Source organism: Nothoprocta perdicaria, unplaced genomic scaffold (genome assembly GCF_003342845.1).
Source record: "Nothoprocta perdicaria isolate Ctin4 unplaced genomic scaffold, notPer1 scaffold_68, whole genome shotgun sequence".
NCBI lineage: Eukaryota > Metazoa > Chordata > Aves > Tinamiformes > Tinamidae > Nothoprocta > Nothoprocta perdicaria.
The window spans coordinates 3,173,280-3,194,334 of NW_020455954.1; the positions used below are offsets into that span (position 1 = coordinate 3,173,280).

A 21,055-nucleotide genomic window follows, 5' to 3' on the forward strand; every position below is an offset into this window, starting at 1 on the left:
GTTTCAGGGTGTTTAAATATTTGTGATTTGCTGCATAACCAGCATTTGTAATATTTACTTTAATCTCATTTGCTTTTCCATCATTCCTGTCATCGCAAGGTAAGATATTGCCACACATCATCTAAGCTATGTAAAGCACCATTCATTTCTTGAGAGCTGGAGTATTATTTTTTTCCAGTGCCTCTTTTCTCAGTTACATTTATTTTGCTGAGTTACGGTACTTGAAAATATTTAAACAATAATCCTGCTTTTACATGGTATTAAAAAAAAAAAAAATGTGCTTGCAAACTTTCAGTATGTTATTAGCCAAAAGATGGCATGTTGTTTTCCCTCGCTACTTTTACTTTCTTACTTATTAACAACTGCCTTTCTCCTTTTTCTGTTGTTTCAGTTAAAGGATCAAGAAAGTTAAGTCTGCCAACAGATCTTAAGACTGATCTTGGTACGGTAGGCGAAAGCCAACAGCTTTGAACTTCCTGATATTCATTGGCAAAGCATTTTACCAACTGATTCATGAGATAACACAATAACCATGGAGGCTTTGTCTGAAAAGGCTTTCTAAAAACCACCTATTAACCCATACAGTTCTGTTGGCAGCTCTCAGAATTTTGCTTGTTTAATGCTCATTTATGTCATGTAGACACATTTTGCAATCATCACACACTGAGTGTGTAGTACTTTACTGTAAATGGCTCCAGAAATTTGGACGCGCTCGAATCATTATAACTGGTTGTCAATGATGTTTATCTCTGTCTGTAACAACCAATGCATGCAGTAGTCTATTTTTTTATTTGGTGTACAAATTCCACGACACAATAGTGATAAGACACTTAAACATGTGCATTATATGGTATCTTCGAACTTCTGAGACATCAGATCAAAAATCAGTCATTTGCATCTCACAACTCTCCTTAAGACTTACCTCAGCCAACTGTTAAGTACATGGGCTGTCACATTTTGTTCAGTTCTTTACTGTTTGACTGGTAATACTGAGGGAGGGCAGAAATTCACTGCAGAAATCTAAAGGGAACATTTGAGATGATATATAACCTATAAATGTTCGGGGCAAATCATTCCTCTTTAAATATCCATGTAAAAGGCGTCCAGTGTGGCATTTGGACAGGAGTGTATGGTTCACACAAATATTTTTATAATCTTTAAATATCTTTATGCCTTTAAATATCCTCAGTCCCAAGGGATACTTTCTAGTTTTGCTCTCATGGGAAGTTTCTCATGTAAGATGACTAGAAAAGCATTGTAGGCCTGTCTTATGACTCTGAGCGTTTTAGAAAATAAAGGTGAATCATATTCTTACGTAATGCCTCTAGACCTAATTTCTGTCACTAAGAATCATAGGTACATCATAGGAATCATATGTACAAACCAGCATAGCAAGACAAGGCAAACATTAGGCAAATAAATATGCTTTCTACATTATAAATGATAGTAAGTGATTGAGCAATTTAGAGAACTGCTAATAACTCCCCATAAAGGCTGTATATGTGTTGCAAAATAATGGAGAAATTCAATCCTTTTTATGCAAATTTCAATGTAAAAACTGAATTAGCTGAAATTATTTACTCCATCATTAACAATGATACTTGAGAAACTGAATGTAAGAATGCACCAGGAGAAAAATGAATTGAAAATAGTAGTACTGATATTCTGAAAAGGTAAAAGGAACGATGCAGGCAGTTGTAGACCTGTAAAAATTATTTTTAGTACTAACTAAATGGGCAGCAATTAAGAAAGAAAGAAAGAAAGAAAGAAAATATAGAGAGTATTGAAATGATCATAGAGCAGAATCTTAAGCTAAGTCATGTTAATAGAGATCAAAATTTTTATTACTATTATTAAAAAGGATCACAATGAGGAACACATCACATGAAATATATGTTGTTAGCACATCTGAAAGATCTGAACTTTAAGGGAAAAGGGTTAATTTCTTAATTTCTTAATTAAAATATTCTACTGATAGGTATTTAGCAAATGAAAAAAAAAAATCTGTGTATAGAGGCAGTGAGGGCTGTATTCTGTAATGTGGGAAACAAAATTGTGATTTGTTTCTGTTTAACATCTTAAGACAGAAGTCTTCCAAATCACACATCAGAGAAAAAGCAGCCTTACCAACAGCTCTGTTGAAATCATGCTAGAGATGCTGGATGATGTCATCAATGTTGCATAAAATATGTAAAAACAAAAACAAAAAGCCTGGGACAAGGATGCAGGACAAGTATATACAAAAGGGAAAATATGCAAGGTTAAACGAATTGAGTAGAGAAGGCATAATGATCCATTTAAACCTAAGATGTGAAGGGAGGTTCTTGAAGCTCTCTCCTCTGTATCTAGGCTGGCAGGAGGAGAATAAATGTGCGACATCATTGCAGGTTTGCAGACTAATGATTTGAAACAGTCATGTTTCTACCATTCCTCTGCTTGCCTGTATTCATTATTTTTGAATAATACAGAACGAGTTTAATATAAACTAAAAATAAGGGATTGTCTGTTTCAAAAATTCCATATAGACTGAGTGATAATATCAAATTGTTACTTAAGCATTATGTTTGCTGTTAGTACCACTGTTTTTGGGTACTGTCCTCATATATTATCAACATCAGTGAGCCTGATAGACTGCTTGGGATAAAGCATGCAGAACAGCATTTGGTGTATTAGCTTGCAGTTGTTTATGGCTAATTAGCTGCAGAAGAGAGCTTGAAAAATAACAAATAAAACAAAATGCTCTTTCAGTTCTGCTTCATGAGGGTCATAAAGGGATGGAAGATTACTTTAAAAGGAATCTATTAATTATTCTACCGATTTTAAACTGTGCTGAATTGTAGATGGCTTATTTTATAACTAGCTGAGAAAAAAAGCTTTTTCCCTTCCCTCTCCTAAAGTGAGGAGCTAAATTTAGATAAGAGACAAGGTGATGAATAATGTTGGCATTTCATCTAGTTTTAGTCCAGAACGTCCTGCATACCTTGGTAGAGCTCTTAGAGGTTATTTATCTCCTACCCTGTTGTTACCTAAGGTTCTATCAAGAGTCCTAATATCCAGCAGATAACAATATTTTTCTGGGCCACACTTGTATTAAAGATATTTAGGTCTTTGGCAGGGCATCACTTTCTCCTAAGATGTTGTGTGTCCATCCTGTTGGCTTTGGGTCGTAGGTTTCCAAAGAATACTGACACATCACCTTCTCCAGCACTGCCAGCAGCAAATTGGAAAATATATTAGTGTCTGGCAGCCTACAGCTCTGCTTCCTCCTTAGGATCCAGATCATGTAATGTCCTTGCTTTCTCTTTTACTCTAAATTAAAATAGTAGAGGCTGAGTAAAGGTCAAATCTACTTCAGGGAGGAGGTGCTACCAGTACTGACCGATTGATTCATGAATAGTTTTCTAGTGTTAAGGGAATAACATGTGTTTCCATGAATGAAGGAGGCTGTTTCTAACTTATATAGGATTTTCATGACTTGAAGGCACCCTAGGACTCCATTTTGCCCCTTGCATGACTGATGATGAAGCAGATCTCAGTGTCTTTATTTTGACCTAGTGCTAACTGCAGGGTAACTGATAATACTAGAGGTTACGGCTAAAACTGGGTAACTGATAATTTAATTCCCCTCAACAGATGGCTTCACAGTGTGGATTTATGCTGTCATCTATGCTTTGTTAGCCAAAGAACAAAAGAAAATGCAAATAGAGACAGACATTGTTTTGTTTCCTCTTGCCAAATTACGTTCTTCAAAAAAATAATGCAATTTCCTATGATTTCCACAGGCCTATTTTAGACAGTGAATGCATTTTTAATCCAGACCAGAGATAATATCTCCCATTTTATGCAATAGTAGAAAACTACATATGATAGGGTAACTGAGAGTTAAGCTCAGATTCTTCCAAGAGTTGAGAAGTGTCCTCTGATGCAAAGCCACCTTTTATTTCTGAAAGTTGACTTCATAAAACGTAATTATAAGAGATAATCAAAGGAGTTTTTTGACTTTGAATTCTGTGTTATGTATGTACAAGGTTTGTGGAATCTTTTTGTTTTTCCTCCAAAGATTTATGCATATACTAATCTAACTGCAATACAAAAGCACTCCATAATCAATGCCTTCTGTAGTTCATTGCAGGAAAAGTGTCACTTTGTTGATCACAGAATTACAGAATAGTTGAGATCGGAAGAAACCCCTTGTAATCATCTGTTCCAGTGGCCCCACTGCAGCATCCAAGGGCTTCCTTGATCCTCCTAAGCCTATGAAACAGGGCCCAGATGCTGGAAAGTTTTGTTATTTTAGGGGTGAGCTGTAGAGGTGACGCAATTCTTGCTTTGCCCTTTCAACACAGTTTAACATATGCAGTAGCAGACATCATTAGATTAGATTGTTAGTTACCACAGAATAAATGCTGTGCTTTCAACTGGCAACATTTTGAAGCTGTTGTCTCGTTTTGCTTTTTGCCACATTAGACAAGCTGATTGATTTCAAGTGAAGAGTTCTGTATTAGTTATTCTGGCCCTGCGTAAGTAAGTGTATTGTCAGTGTTAAAGGGTATCCCTGAAAATTTGAGATTTTATGGGTTGCTTTCCTCCTTGGCCTGGCATTTTTAGGAAAGGTAATTCAGTCATCCACCTATAACACCACTTTTCTTGAATTGTTTGACAATATACGTTGAAAATTAATACCTTATTAATTATTCAAAGATGATTATAGACAGTTCTGCATGCATCTTCTCCCAGAGGATTAAGTCTGTTCACTTTTTAGTAGAAAAATACCAGTTGAGCTAAGGAATCGTCTGAAATGTTTACATTTGGAATCTTAATTAAGGTTGGGAGTGACCTCTGGAGCTCATCTAGCCTATCGTCCTGTTCAAAGCATGTCTAGTTAGATCAGGTTGCTTAGGGCTGTGTCTACTCACGTCTTGACTGCCTCCATGACAGAGATTCCGTGACCTCTCCAGGCAACCTGTATTTGACCAGTATTGACCTACACTGTAAAACAATTGGGAAGAAAAAAGTTCTTCCTAGTAGCTAGTCAGAATTTCCCATGTTCCGACATGTTCCTTTGCCTCTAGGCCTCATTGTGCATCCCTGAGAATAGTCTGGCTCCATCTTCTTGTATCCTGTGATCAGATAGTCACAGCACTAAGTTCCCCCTTGAGCCTTTTCTTCATTAAGTTGAAATAAAAGCCTCAGTTGTCTCAGCCGCTCCTTGTAGATCATGTGTGACTTGCCATCTTGGAGGACCTCTGGTGAACTCATTCCTGTGTATTGGTATTTTTCTTGTAAGAAGGAAAAGTGATCAGTGCTTCAGATGCAGGCTCACAGTGCCAAAGAGAAGGGAAGGGCCTGCTCTCTGTGCTCTTGCTAATGCAGTCCATGGTGTGGTTGGCCTGTCTTGCTGCAGGTTTGATCACTGTTGATCACTACTGAGATGAAAAACACTGTGAACTGGTCAAATGCTTTTTATTTTTAGGAAAAAAAAAAAAGAAAAAAAAAGTTTAGACATTTGCTTTCTTGTTGGTCGTCTGGTACGTAAGATCATGTTATATTAAAAGTATCTCTTTCATGTGCTTAAATGTCAAGTGTGTGACAGCTTCAGTTTCCTCCTAAATTAAGTAAGAGAATGTTAACTGCCCGGTGCTTTTAGACGGTTGCTTTAATTGAAATTTTGCACTCTGCCAGTCGCTGTCAAATGCAATGTCAAATACAACGTCAAAAAAGCAATGGGAGTTATCAGCAGCTTACCTCTGTAGCCTGATATAGTGTAAAATGCTCTATATTATTTAAAAATGCAGAAAGAGGCTGTGCTCGGACTTCTAAAGCTTTCAGATTAAAAGAAAAAAAGAGAGTGAGAGGAAGCATGTACGTGTATGTGAGAGCAAGAGTGCACACTGACGCATGTGGGAGATTTAACCAAAGAGTAAGTGGTTTAAAGGAAATAAATATGTGACATGAGAAGTGAAAGAAAAATATGAGTGCTGATTGCACTCATACTTAAAATTATTAAAATTATATTTTAGTCAAAATATTTGCAGCTGATCCAGGTAAATGTAATTATGAAGGAGAAGTAGGATAATTTCTTTGTTAATTGAACGGCAAAGCAAGTGCTAAAGATCATCATACATATAAGAGCTGACAATAATAAACTTATACTCATTTGGTAGGATGACAATGTCATACATATTCACTTTTCTCAGGCTCTCAATTTTTACTTAGTAATGAGCTCCTGACGGAGGGCTGTCAAAGGTAAGTCATTTTTTTTCAGGACCTACAAACACACATGTAGTATTGTTGCATTCTGTGGTTTCTGCACAGAATTTTAATAGAATAAGATGAATTTTATCAGAAATGGAAGTGTTTTAACAGATCTTTAGATGATTTGACTAAAGTTTTGATTCTTATAGAATTGTTTGTTGCTGCAGAAAAAAATATGTGCAGGCTTAATTATATTTGGAGTGTCTTGTTTGACCACATCTTTGCCTTTTTCCACTAAATATTTGCAAGCAAGTTATTTGTATATTAACATCTATAGAACAGCTGTTTTTCCTGTAAATTGTAAATTGTACTGGCACACCACCAGGCCACTTTGGACAAAGATCAAAATTTTCACAGAAAATAATTACGAGTGACAAATGCATCATTTATTGATTATGTTGCAAAATAAAACACTGCCAGCTTTGGTTTTCTCAAGAGATAATGATATAGAAATTGTATATAACGGAGGCTGAGATGGGAAGTTAAGGTATAGGTCAACAAAAAGTTCTGAAAATTAATTAACCGTGTAGGCATTTCAGAATTCAAGGTAAAAAAAATGCCAATAGATCTGAACAGATCTGCAATGTATTCTCCCGTGGATAAACAAAATTGCACTCTTGTTTCAGTAGCTATTTGTTTCAATAACTGTACCTGAAAGCCAGCACTGAAGGGGTATTATAAATGAGAGCACTGTTGCTAGCTCAATTATTTCAGTTATTCCTAACCTCTAGTGAAAAGCAAAGATTTTCTGAGAAAAAAAATACCTTCATTAATATGGATGGAAAGTCAAAATGTTTAAATCAACATGACCAGGACTTTTTGAGAAAATGGGTCCAGTTATATGATCAATAAGGCGTTTTACGATCCCTAGAGATTCAGCGGAGGAATATGAAGAATAGAATTAGTCTAAGGTAGTCCAAAATGTTATCACTCTATTTTTAATTTTAAAATGACAATGACTGCTTACTGAGATAACACAGAAGTGATGTTATGATGTATGATAATATATTCTTTGTGTTCCTCATTTAAATACTATTTATTTGGTATTGCATTTTCATTTTTTGTAACTGCTGGTAAAAATAGTTTTTGAGGGGCTCTCAGTGTCAACACACATGTTTTGCTACTAGTACAGTTAAAAAACTGTATTGTGATTGAAGACTGATGTCGTTGGAAATTTTTCTATTATTTCTCTGAAAAATAAGTTGATTCACCTTGCCTTTGGGAAAAGGGTGATGTATAGGATTAAGTGTGTCATAGGAGCTCTTCAATATTATGGGAACGCCATCACATTTTTCAGGCAGTATGTTATAATGACAGTATTTTATATGCTTAGTGTGGACCTAAGTGTACCAGCAATATGCCAAGAGGGCTATTCATCCTTCCTTCTGCAGAAAGCTTGAATGTTTTAATGCACGTTTGCTGGCAGAACATCTGTATTAACCTCCTCTCGGGGCAGTTCCCACTCTCCTGGCTTTGTGACAGAACGGTGCCTAGAGAAAGTTGTGGTGATGCCTTTGCAAGGGATTTTCAATGAAGAAGAATTTGTTAACAACTTAAGATATCAGTCTATATTCTTATTAATGAATGATTATACTATTTTTGCAGCAAGTTTGGTTATCTTCTATGCAAACCTGAGACTGCCATCTGTATAAGTATACAAAGTCTCATTTTTCTTGGTTTTCTTGGTTTTCTTTTTGGCTGTGAAGAAAAATTATGTTAGTCACATCCATAATTATCAGCCAAAATGTAATTTATAGATAACACACAGAGATCCCCTAGTGGAAACTGATGATTCTACCTCCCTTTAACAGCATAGGTATTAATCCTCAGCATCTGCTGAGGAGAGTCTCTGGGATGTACTCATTTTTGTAGGTATTTCTGCTTCATTTTAAAACTGCACTTTCTGATGCTTCTACCTGCTCTTTTATTGATTACTTCCTTCTAAAGTAGGGTGGTATTATCATACTTCCTCAGATTAATTGCATGTAAATGCCTTTGTTCTCAGCCTATCTCACATCATTAGGTAGAAGTGATTTCAGCTGTTTTTTTTTTTTTTTCCTGTGTGACTTCATCACTTCGTTAGAAGAGGAAAAGAGAGGTCTTTCCTGGCATTTTCTTTTGTTTTTGTAATGCCCGCTGAAATACAACTGCCTAGGTTGCAGCAGCATTTCTCCTTTCTTCCTGACGTTTTAGTGCATTTTAGTGCAGACAGTCACCTTTATCTGGTATCTTGTTGATCCCTTTTGCTTTTTGCAAAGATCACCAAGTGGTGCGAAGCGGTCGTATGGCTGCAGTGTTCGACAATGCAGGCTCTATAACACACCTCTGAATATGTGTAAACTAAAGTTGGCACATGTATATATCTCATATGCCTATGTCTGTGTAACAGTCTTTAAAAATTGGATTACACTTGAGGCTGCACCTCATGCACTGCATCTCTCCCAAGGCATGTCAGTAGTTCTGTCTAGTTCACAATAACTAATTCTGTCTAGTTCACAATAACTAATTTTGTAATTCCTCAGTTCCTCTTACACCTTCCTGGTATTCTGGGTGGCACAGTGGCCTCTCTCCAACACAGTTCCATTTTGTTTTTGAAGAGGTACCTGTTGTGCAGAAGTTGGCTGTTCCAGCTTCCCCCTCAGTCCTGCAGTGTGACACAACCTCACTTTGCAGTAGCACACAGCCCTGCTTTAACAGGGGGCACAGGTAGTGCTGGGCTGCGTGATGTAGGGGGCACATTGCCCTGACTGGTGCTTGATAAGGGGGGAATTGCTTGATAAGGGGGGGATTGCTAAAGCTTTCTGAAAATCCTGCAGGGAAGTCAGTGGGCATAAATGGAAGCAAGCGCCCAGGACCTGCACTGTAGGACCGGCACATGGAGAAAAACAGGTTTATGTCATAAACTGTTTTTCTAAGCAGAAGAGTTTCCTTCTCCATAATCAGTCCTAATTCAGATGAGTTTATAAAACCTTCTGTTCCTTCTGTTTGTGGGTATCTTTATATATATATTAATAGATCTTAGATATAATTTACTAGATGCTTGATTAAATCAGTGGAGTTAAATCAGCATAAAATGGAGACATGTATTATTCTATGGGGGCAGTTTACTGTAATAACTTGGAATGGGTTGCATAAGCCTTACACATTTAAATTAATGACCCAAATAGGTTCAAACTTAGCTCTGGTCATTTAGTCCACTAGCGACAAGCAGGAGAGAAGACTGCTGCCCAGGTAGAGTGGAATAGCTATTACATGGGACCTCAAGGTACCAATGGCAATGGCATCCCTGGAAAGGGATAGTAGAAGGAAGCAAATTCAGCTGTCAAGGAGGGTAGACAAGAGGGAGGGCTTTCTGTACACTGCTCTCTCCCTAAGCAACTGGTCGCTGCCTTCTTCGGAATAGGCTGATGCACTTTTGCATTAACAACACAGAATTACTTTTGGACTCCTTCTTTGGTACCACTCTTCATGTCTCTGGTATTGACTGATGCTCAATATCAACCACGACTTAGGATATCACAAGGGCCCAGGTGGCCACAGGGTGGAGGCAGGAAGCCAACAAGAGAGAAAGTGAAAATATTGTTCTGTTTCTCAAACTGGACAGAACTGGAAAAATCCAGATCTTTTTAAATTGCCTCTGTCTGTTCTTTGAGATAACCAGAGACATTTGTCATGGAAAGGAAGATCAGGAGATTTGGGTCTTAAAGAGCTGATAAATCACGGTACTCATTTTGACAGAGTGGCAACAAAAGCATGATCACAGTCACCATTGGAGATGCCACTTTATCAAGCCTGTATAGTTTTTTTTCTCTTAACACTTTTCTTGTACACTTCATTCCCTTTCAGAGAATGCAATAAGGAACCTTTTTTCAAACAGCACTTAACCTTTCTTCTGAAAAGTTTTGTTTCATTTAGATTATGCCATAGCAGTATGCAAGAAATTGCTTTTTAAACGCACACACAGTTTTCTCATAGAGTTGGTTATTTTTGAACTTGTTCATTTTTCTGAGGTTCTCAGGAGAAAAAGGTAGCTGCTGTAAGAATTATATTAGTCTTTGTGAAGGGTTTTTTTTTTTTTAAAGCTAAAGTTTGCATTGCTGCTAGTTGTGACACTTTTTTTTTAATGTAGTCAATTGGAAGAACAGAACTGTTTGAAAATACAGAAAAGGGTGTAGCTGATGACTAAACTCCCTCTTCCCATCGGTGTTTTAACACCCATGAACCTTTCACCAGCTTCCGTTTTTGAAGGGATTTCTGGCAGCTTCTAGGATAAGGTCTGATGATTTCTGTCCACAGGTTTGTGCTTTTTAGGAAAGACGTTCCCAAAACAAATAAAAGGAATCAGGAGTCCAGATCCTACTGATTTTTTTGTTTAATTTTGGTCTGTGAAGTTAAGCTGACTATATTCTCAAGCATACTATGAGAAAGATAGCAAATTTACTCTTAAAATTTGTTATAGTAAATGAAGACTTAGATGAATTGCATCTATTCTGTGCAGTGTCCAGAGAAGGAGACTCATAAATGTTGATGGTTCTGTAGAATTTGATTCTTTTTACTCTGTTATGTTCCTCACCACTTCCTAGGATCCCCCTGGAGCTAATTAGATACCATGCTGAAACTCCTTCACACAATCTGAATTTTGAAGAAAGGAAACAGCTGGATGAGGATGTATCCGTTGCTGAGGCTGAACAGGCAGCCTGTACCCTTGAACAAAGCCCTGATCTCTAAGGACATTCTACTGAAATACATGAATAGTTCCAGTGTGTTTTGGAAATGTCCCTAACTCCAAGTTGAATGAATCATCTGCGTTACTTTTTTTTCATCTGCTGTTAGTTCAGGAAATAGTTGTGCATTAAGAAAACACGATAAGAGGCTAGAAGGTTGTCTGCTGTAGAGAGCCAGTTCATTACACAGTACAAATACTAAATTACTTTCTAAAATATAAATCTGTGCAATTCGTTCTTGTTCTGTTCATGAAGACCAAATGCTTTCACATGAAAGGGACATGACTTACAATTCAGAAGATTATATAAAATAGTACACTATATCCTGTATTCCTTATAGGATGTGTGCCATTCTTCTCATTTGAACATGGAAAGAAATCTTGATGGTACATAATATCAGGGTAACAAAGAAATAGATTGGTCTTACTCTATTAAAATTTGTGTTTTTCTTGCATGCAACATGAACCAAAGCAAATTAACTGTCTCCAGGTGAGGAGCAACTTCTTTACTGTGAGGGTGACAGAGCAGTGGAACAGGCTGCCCAGGGAGGTTGTGGAGTCTCCTACTCTGGAGGTCTTCAAAACCCACCTGGATGCCACCCTGTGCCATATGCTCTGGGTGTGCCTGCTTGAGCAGGAAGGTTGGACTAGATGATCTGTAGAGGTCCCTTCCAACCTTAAATATTCTGTGAATCTGTGAACTGAGTTTGATATGTATACACAGAATCTAAAAGAGTACCTTAGAGGTATAAATAAACTGACATTTACAACAAAGGAAGAAGCTCCAAGTTTGCCACTACCTATAGCATTGAGTTTCTGGTTTTGAATAGTCAGTGTGCTTGCATAGTTCTAAATTTATGTTATTTACTTGATGTTTGCATAAATTACATAGCACATGAATTGTTTTTCTGATAGTGTGAATTATCTGCAGACTAGAAGTAATTCTGGTTGCGTATCCTTTCATATGTTGAGAGAAAATTTGCTTTCAGTAATTCATCTCCTTTTACTGTCGTATCCAATGTAATAGAAAGAAAAGTATCCCTTAAATATATGTTGTAGTCCAGTGATCCAGTCCAATTCATTTTGAACTCTGATCTAAGCATTGCTTAGTGCATTTTTGAGGTATAAAACACTGTTTTCAGCAATGAGTAAGAGCTAGCATTTCCTGCAGCCTTATTTTATTCTCCTTTCATACCTGCTGTGTTATTTGACCATGGCCCATGGCGTGGGTTCAAAATACGACTTAGCCTCACATCTTTAGCTCTGTAGTGGACATATCACCTCTTCAGTAATCATTTTTTTTTTTATCAGTAAAATAAATCTATGTGGTATAAAAAATGAAACACTAAGCAATATATTTATCCCAAGCACAGATGCTTGCTGCATGGCATCTTCAAGTCAACTGGGTAAGACATCTAGAGCTAAGCTCCATCTTGTAGTAAATTACACATGCAATTACTTAGGAGAGCAAAAAGGAAAGATTGTTTTCAGATTTATGTGGTATGTAATGAGGAGACACAGCGTGAGAGATGACAGTGTTACTGTCTATATATTGATATACTGCCTGTATACATAGGTCAACAAAATGTGGTTCAGTCTGCAGCAGCAGGAACATGAACCAATTGTATGTCCCTTAATGTCCAAATACACCTTGAAAATATGATGAGTTATTCCTGTAAATGCGTGTCAGATTGATAAACAGTTGATCTCAGAGGATTTGGGTTAGACCATTCCCACCTAGCAGAACTTCCGACTTTCCTCCAGTCTGAATTTGGGGAGTTGACACTTTGCCTAGTAATTTTTGCATTCACTTTCCAGATCATGTCAATGGTCACTGTACAAGCCCAACGTCCCAGAGCTGCAGTTCAGGAAAACGACTTTCTAGCGCGGATGTCACCAAAGCCAATCGCCGCGGGCCTGGGAGGCCCCCCTTTAGAAAAGCACAGTCTGCCGCCTGCATGGAGATTTCTCTCCCAGTCACCACAGAAGGTGGGTGGCGATGACCATGTTTCTAGGTATTTGTGATTTTCCACTTTCTCACCCGCTGTGAAACGCAAATCAGTCGCACTCTCTTTAGCATGATCTTTGTCTTAGTCGTTGCCCTGAACCGCTGTCTTCATGTGACTGTTCAGAAGCAGAGCGGTCCCTGTGTGCCAGCGTTGTTACTAACCAGCATGCCCGTGCGCTCCGTGCCGCCTGGAGCGGCGGGATGCCAAGCCTTTCCCGCCTCCTGCCGTCCTCCTTTCGCCTGTGGCACTTGGGTGCTTCGTTCGGGAAAAGCGATCGCTCCTGGCAGCTTCCATACAGTCGCTGTGGCAGCCAGGAATACTAACACTCTGACCTCTCCTTGTCTTGATTTACCCAGTTGGAAAATAAGATATTTTTAATAAGTGAGTAAGATAAATATATCTTTAGAATCTGAGTTGAGTCTTTGTACATATATATTTATTTATTAATTAGTCTTGAATACTTTATAAAATTCCATAATCCTTGGCCACCCTTTACCGTAAAATTTTTCCCCGCAATGTAATAATTTTTTATTCTTATAGCAAGTTTCTGCCTCTTATTCTTGAAAAAAAATCTTCAATCCTTGATCTGCCTGAATACAGAGACTCAATAAAACTGAGATACACCAAGTGGAGCACTCATGGCCATACACTGTGCTTGAGACTTAGACCAATTTAATTTCAGCACTGCCAGCAGTTTCATAGTGGAGTGCTTAAGCAGGATCATTTAGCTAATGTATCTTCAAATTGGTAGTGTTCTCATTCCTCTGTTGGTGCCCTTTGCCTTGCTCCTCACTCCTAGGCTTTCAGCTTTTCCCATTTCCTGCAATGCAAGGATACATTATCTATGCAATAAAGCTTCAGCTTGTCAAAACGGAAAAAGCATGTTCAAAACGGAAAAAGCATGATCTCCGAAAAAAAACACGTAGAACTATAGTGTTGATTTTAATAATAAATAAAAAACTTAAATATTTTAAAAATATAAATGATAAGATGTAATATTTTAATTTAAAAATTTTTTTTACAGTTGACTTCTAAAAATCCATTTTTAAATGTAGTGAAGTTGCAGAATAATTGTTTAAGTGATAATAATCTCTTATGGCTTCTGTTTTATGGAGCCCTGCCTAGTCTCCCTACCGCCCCCATGAAGCAGCATATTTTAGGCCATCAGCAAGTCAATGACTCTCATCCCATGTCTAAGGGGCATTTGTATCCTGACCTGCCTCTGTGCAAAAATGCCTGCACCACAGAAATTCTTTACAGCTGGGATTAGGGTTCAGTTTTACCCATTGCTGATGAGAACAGTGCAAAGGAGATATATATCGCTCGAGAATGCCTAATCTTGTATTGTTAGCTGCATATAGTAGCAAATGTCTTTATAACTAGCTGCAAATTGCTAGCTTTTTTTTTCTTTAGGATAATATAAAATAGGAGAATTGTTACTGAGTCTTTTTTATGTCTAGTGTTAAATCACACCACAGAAAAATGTGGTCTGTTTGTTTGAGACATGTGAGACTTTAAGATTATTGTTGCCTGGAATGGAGCTGATGTCCCAAAGATTGCTGCAATGTCCTCCAGCAGTTCCCTCCATTTGATTTAGGAGCAGCATTGACTTGCATTTTTCCAGAGGACATACAGTGTGGCATGGTCAGACATTCCCTGCAAAAAAAAATGATTCTGCTCCCTGCAGCTGTTAACAGCTTCCATCTATGGCATTACTCCTCTGCCAGATGTCTCCTCTCATTTGCCAGAGGCTATCATGCCAGAAGAGATAATGATGGAAGACGGACTGTTTGAGCTGCCACCATCTGCTTAAGTACAGAATCATTTAGCTTAATTTAGATGGCTTTAGAGGGGCATTTACCTTCTGCAGAGGAACAGGAATGAAACCCTGAGAGTAGTGGCATTTCAGTTGGTTTAGTGACCATACAACCATTGCCTTACATTGTGTTTAACCCTTCAAAGTTTTAGATAAAGAGAGCTTTAACATATCTAAAAAATGATTTCAGGGAAGTGGTAGTAGAAGTTCAGTAGAAGTTTGGGTAACCGTAACAAATTTACCCTTTGCTACCAATACAAAGCAACTATTGGACGCAAGATTTCTGATATAACTCTACCTGCCCAAAGCTGTTAGCACAGGAGTTGCACATCGGCTCAATCACAGTTAACATCTTAAGGCATGATGTAGACTTCCTATAACATATGACAAGGAATAATCATCCAACAGTTGTTGATAAGAAATAATCCTGTGTACATTCTAAACCTTCTATAATCGAAAATATAAATTCAGATTAATCAATAAATCATAGATAATATTTTGCTAAAGTAGATTTGGAAAGGTCTGAGGCCTTTATTAGCATCTATACATAAGAGAAATTTTCACCTGTATGATCACCATATTTTCCTTCAGATTCCTTATCCGTAACATATAGTTCTTGCATAACACTTTCATCTACATCTCTTTTTGCACCATACAAAGATGGTAAGTACTCTTTTCATATTACATATAGTAGTTTTATTGTTATATATTTTTTCTTGATTCTATATGGTGCTGAAATCTGTTAATGTTGTTACATCTGGTAGTGCTGCAGTATTTACACTAATTGCAAATATATTTTTTTTCATATATATCATTATATATATTTACACTAATTGCATATATATAATATATATATATGTATAACCTGATCGTGATACTCCCCACTTTTTCTTTTCCTTTCTCTGCCATCCTCCCAGATTAGTAAGGATCAATGCAAGGACCAAGAAAGAACCTAAAGTTCCCTAAGATCCCACTCAGCCTCCTGAACAAAAAGTTTTGGAGTACAGTGCTCTGATGGCATCATGATGGTTTTCTGGGTATCCATATCATCAAAGATTCAGTTTCTACTGCTCATCACTAATTATAGTATTTATCAAATTTAATTTTGTTTCATATATTTCAAATTTAATTTTTATCTTTATGGCATACTCATTCAACCTCCTATCAGGGACGTGGAGTAAAATGACCCTTTAAACTTTCTTTATATTCTCCCACTGAAAAAAAAACATCTCTCCAACTTTTTTCCTAGACGGTTGTGCTGTTGGGGTTTTGAATTGTAGCTCCTCTAACCAGTTAGTTTGGAATTACTGACACTTAGCGGCTTTTTGTGCATCTTGAATCGCTAGACATGCAGCTTTGGCAGGTGGTTGGATTTCTGTCCGTAGGATTATACATTAAATATCGTGGTAGAACATGAGTGATCTGATCCTAGAAAATTTCTTAGGTTGGGGGTAAAGAAGAAGGGTGAGGATGAAGGAAGATGAGAAGTTAAAAAAAAATTGAGGAGAAATATACTTAAACATTCTCTAGTTGGGCTCTTTCACCTTCCCCTTACTCACTATCCACCCCCAGAAAAAGATTTTCATGGCTAATTGGCAATATATGCTGTAATAAGCAATGAATGTATTTACAAGAAATACAAGACAGGAGATCCTTCTGGTTAGTCTTTAGTAAGATTTTATTATTCTCCTTGAGAAGAATTTTGATTAGAGTTTGCTATCTTGGTAAAATTAAGCATTTTTTATACATAAAAAAAAAAAAAGCTCTTGTGTGGAGGTAAATGGTTCTTAGCTGTTCTTAAGCTGAAAGCACTGAAAACACTTGGAGATCTTTTGATAAATTTTCCAGTTCCTATGATTGCCAACCCATACTAATTGATTTGATAAAAAAGATAATATATTTTGGTGACTAACCATAGGATATATATTAGAGTAATAAATCACAGTGTTACTTTCACATTGGATTTCAAACCCATTTATTTAAATCTGATCTTTTACCACAATAGCATCTGAATTTTCAGCATTTTTCACAGGAGTATTTTCAGGCAACCTTTAACAGTAAATTCTTCTGACTTCAAGATGCTACCTGACTGTTTTTAGATGATCTTCAAGATGTTTTGCTGACTTTCACCTCTTTATATGTGTAAAAAGATTCATTCTGTAGCAAAATATTTTGAAGAATGTCTTTGCAAGAAAAATCAAGCTTAAGAAAATGGAGGGGGAGGTCTTTCTGCTGGCCAAAATCTGTCAAACCGTTAAGCTTCATAAAATACTGACATATATTCCCCATTCACTGAAGAACAGTTCAAAAAACAAGCAACAACAGCAGAGGAATAGTGATTATGCTCAAAGCTTTATGTTTTTATTTAAACATGTCTTTCCCAAGCATCATCATGTCATCTAGAAAAAAAATTTAGAAGGCTCTCACAGTTTTCACATGCATGTTGATTTATGCATTCTAAAAATTACTGCAATTTCAGTTTCAAAGACTCTTTTTTTCTAGTCTTTTGCAAAAAGACTATTTCCTAAATCAAATACCATGTTATGATTACATTTTTGTCCCTATATACTGCTGGTCATTTAATACAGCATTTTTCAAATGGCTCTTTAAAAATGTAAGATTTTCTGTTTATCTGTTAATATATTTGTAAAAGCAGTATTGTCACTGCACTAATTAACTTTGGAGCTGTTAAATGCTCTATACCTAATTTTAGCATGAAAAGTAAAGGAGGAAAAATTTAGCATGAGAAGTAAAGGAGGAAAAATTTACAACTTCTCAGTAGCATATTATTGATCTTAAACAATCCAGATTTCACATCATTTAGGTCAAGCTGATTCTTCCATGCACTAATGTAAGAACTTCTGTGCATTCTATGTAAAACTATAAATACAGCAGTGGAATCCATTGCTGACCAACCTCCAAGTTCTCTGCTGCTTCTAGTCCTTTTTGACGAGGTCTGAGACTTTAGGAACTAGAAAATGTATTTCTTAGATAAGACCTTCTCACTGAGGGAATAAGCAACATTTTCAATGATCAAACCAACAGTCCGTTATTCAAAATATAAACGAATGTGTATTGTTATTATTAAAGAAGATCCTTTGAGGGATTTCTTCCCATTATGTCATCCCATGGAAAGGGAATGTGTTTTGTTTTCCAGGCCTAGTAGCCATTTGCACTGATCTGCTCCAACACTTCATCCACTTCAGCTCTGGATTCCACTATTCCCTTCTTTGCCTTTACAGAAACATTGGAACAGGGAGTCTATTAACCTTTTATTTTGCTTCTGTGAGGAAAATGTGCAGCACTAGCAGGCTTGCCTTCTGTGCTGTTCCGCAGATCCTACACAGTCCGTCTCAGCCTAGGAAATAATACTGCATACTCGTTAAAGCCCCCTTTTCATCTAGAACAGTAGATATTTTGCTCTGACCAAGAATTTCCACGTAGATGAACCTCCGTGGCAGGTTCAGTAGGTCTCAGCATTAGGTAATTGTCTCCAAACAAGGAATCCTAGCAAGGGTTTGAGGTGTGTTGCAATCTTTTTTAGGAATACTAAGGGCAAGTTCTTTGAATTAGTTTTAGCATTTCTTTAATATAATACAGTTTCAATTTTTTTTTTCTTTTGGTTTATTCATTTGGTTTTACATAGTCAAAATTTGCTATGGAATATTTGATTTGAAAAGCCACAGTGAAGCAGGAAAATCAGCTACTGAGGTTAGCCATTACATTCAGTGATTTTATTTAAACTACTATGGCAAGTACAATGTAATTTCCATTTTAAAAGATCCTATATGCATTTTACTTGAAGCATTTCTTATGAATCTGCATAGTGAAGGACTAAAATTGTTCTTGAGATAAGTTATTTTGTTTCTTGCCTGGTTTTGTCCAGTATGTACTGGAAATGAATAGTATCTAAAGTATATATATGCTATATACTTCTGTTCTAATACAGAAGTTTTAGTAAAGAACATGATAGGAAGATTTGTATATGACTTCTTGAACTTTAGGGGGTTTGGCAATGTTGCATTTTTTGAGGTTTTTGAGGGGTTTGTTTGTTTGTTTGTTTAGATTCAGCAAATTCTAAGATAAGTTACTGAAGTTTACCCATTACTTTGGTCTGTTGCTTTGGTCTGTTGTTCAGTTTTCCTGAATCTGTCTGTACCTTAGTCCATATATGCCTGTAAATACATTGCTAAAAGTATAGGGAAGTGCTGTAGAAGTGCTGCTGTTTGTTATCATAATACCTGTATGCTGTAGTTCAGGCCTTGGAAAAGTAATACTGAGTGGTCGTATTATAAAATGTCTGTAGCTTGGGCAACGAGACTCCATTGATGAGTTATGATGTGCATTGCAGTATTTCTATGACTGCTGTAAATTTTGTATCAGATTTTCTTTTGCTAATAATGGCTAAACAGTTTTGCTGTTTGTGGCAGTGTTGTATGCATATTCTACTGGATTTTTTTTTTTTGACTGGGTAAATGGAGTCAGCAGTTTCATTTTGGGAGGGTGTAAGAGGAGGTGGATGCCTCTGTTTTTACCTTTGTCTCCCTTTTTCTTGGGTCTGAAGCCCACGTGTTGATGCAAACCAACTGATAACGTTCTGGAGGATGGAAAACTCCATCTGCAAAGGCCTTGGTTATTGGGCCTCTAAGGAGAGATGGAAACAACGTGATTGCTTGATCTAGGGAAGCACTGAAGAGGTAGCACAATATGCTTGGAAAACATGGCAGGGTAGTGCACAGAGGAAGGGAGTAACATGCTGTCCACAGCTGCTGAGAGGTCAGCAAGTAATGGATGTAGATTACTACAGCAGAGTGATGGCCTAAGGGGGACCGTGGAAGAACCACTCTGATCATAGAGGAGCTGCTTGCAGAAATCATCTCTGAGGAGATTACTGCTTCTCTGGCAGGTTTTTAGAGCAGTCCTATTGGCCCCTACATTCCCTGCACTGTGCTTCTCGATATTCTGAAAGAAGTGGATAATTCCTGGTAGACTTTCTTCCCCAACCAGCCAGCCAATCTGACACTTGGCAAATCTGCTGGGAATGTTACAGAACGCAGGAAACCGCCCGTCAGCTGGCAAGGGGTTTCACTAGGTAGGCTTTCACGGCAGATGAAAACCCTTGACTTGAGATTTCTTTCTTTATTTTTCACTGCGTGGTTTATTAGGACATTGGCTCTACTTGTGAATCATTTCAAGTTTAGTAGCAGTTAAATTTATTTTACGTAGTTGTAGCAACAGGAATAATATAGTAGGAAATAGGTTATAGATAGTGTAGTAAGCTGCACTGCTTACCCCTAGCTGCTTAGCTTCTCACCATCATATATCTTGTCTATGAAGAGAAGAAGACAGAGAGGTTGCATAGAGCACCTGTGTGATATCCAGAAGGTGAGTTTCTAACTGCAAGAAGCTTTACTCAAAAAAAAAAAATGTAGTTATTAAGAAAGCTGAGATTTCTTTTTCTCAGTGCTTAGCAGAATCAGACCACAGCTGTCTTCCTGGAAACTGGAAACTCACATATGTCTTCAGAGGAAATCCTACATAGCTGAAATAAAACATGTGCCACCAAAAGACCAGGTGTCCAAGAAAACTTCTATAAAATTTTCATATCCATTTTAGAGTACTCCATTTGAGCATTAACCTGCATTAAACTGTGAGCTGCTCCACAGATTACCAAGAGGTAGTATAGCAGTTTCTGGAAATGGCTTGTCTGTAACGGCATGTGTGTGTCTACCTAAACTTGGTCACAAGAGATTAGATGCCTGTCCTTGGAAGGAGCAGTGTGGGGAGGTGGTCATCTAGAGCCTGAGGCTTGAGAAATCACAGAATCACAGAATATTCAAGGTTGGAAGGGACCTCTACAGATCATCTAGTCCGACCTTCCCACTCAAGCAGGCACACCTACAGCATGTGGCACAGGGTGGCATCCAGGTGGGTTTTGAAGACCTCCAGAGAAGGAGCCTCCACAGCCTCCCTGGGCAGCCTGTTCCACTGATCTGTCACCCTCACAGTAAGAAGTTCCTCCTCACCTGGAGACGGAACTTCCTGTGCTCCAGCTTGTGGCCATTACCCCTCGTCCTATCGCTGGCCACCAGTGAGAACAGCCTGTCCCCTTCCTCCCTGCATTCTCCCTTCCTGAATTTATACACGTTAATCAGATCCCCTCTCAGCCTTCTCTTCTCAGCTCAGCCCAGCTGAGTGAGCTGGGCCCAGCTCACTCAGTCTCTGCTCATATGAGAGATATTCCATTCCCTT

The 21,055-nt window shown here is 37.6% G+C and overlaps 1 protein-coding gene across 3 annotated transcripts in view; it reads left to right on the forward strand.

Moving 5' to 3' along the window:
• STXBP5L (syntaxin binding protein 5 like) overlaps nt 1-21,055 on the forward strand; it is a 168,197-nt gene that overhangs the window by 133,991 nt on the left and 13,151 nt on the right. For 2 of the 3 annotated variants that reach the window (XM_026050318.1, XM_026050320.1), the window contains one exon: nt 12,797-12,967. In XM_026050318.1, coding sequence (XP_025906103.1) covers nt 12,797-12,967 — 171 coding nt within the window. Of the gene's footprint in view, nt 1-391; nt 443-12,796; nt 12,968-21,055 lie in introns of all 3 variants that reach the window. The other variant, XM_026050321.1, reaches the window with a different exon arrangement.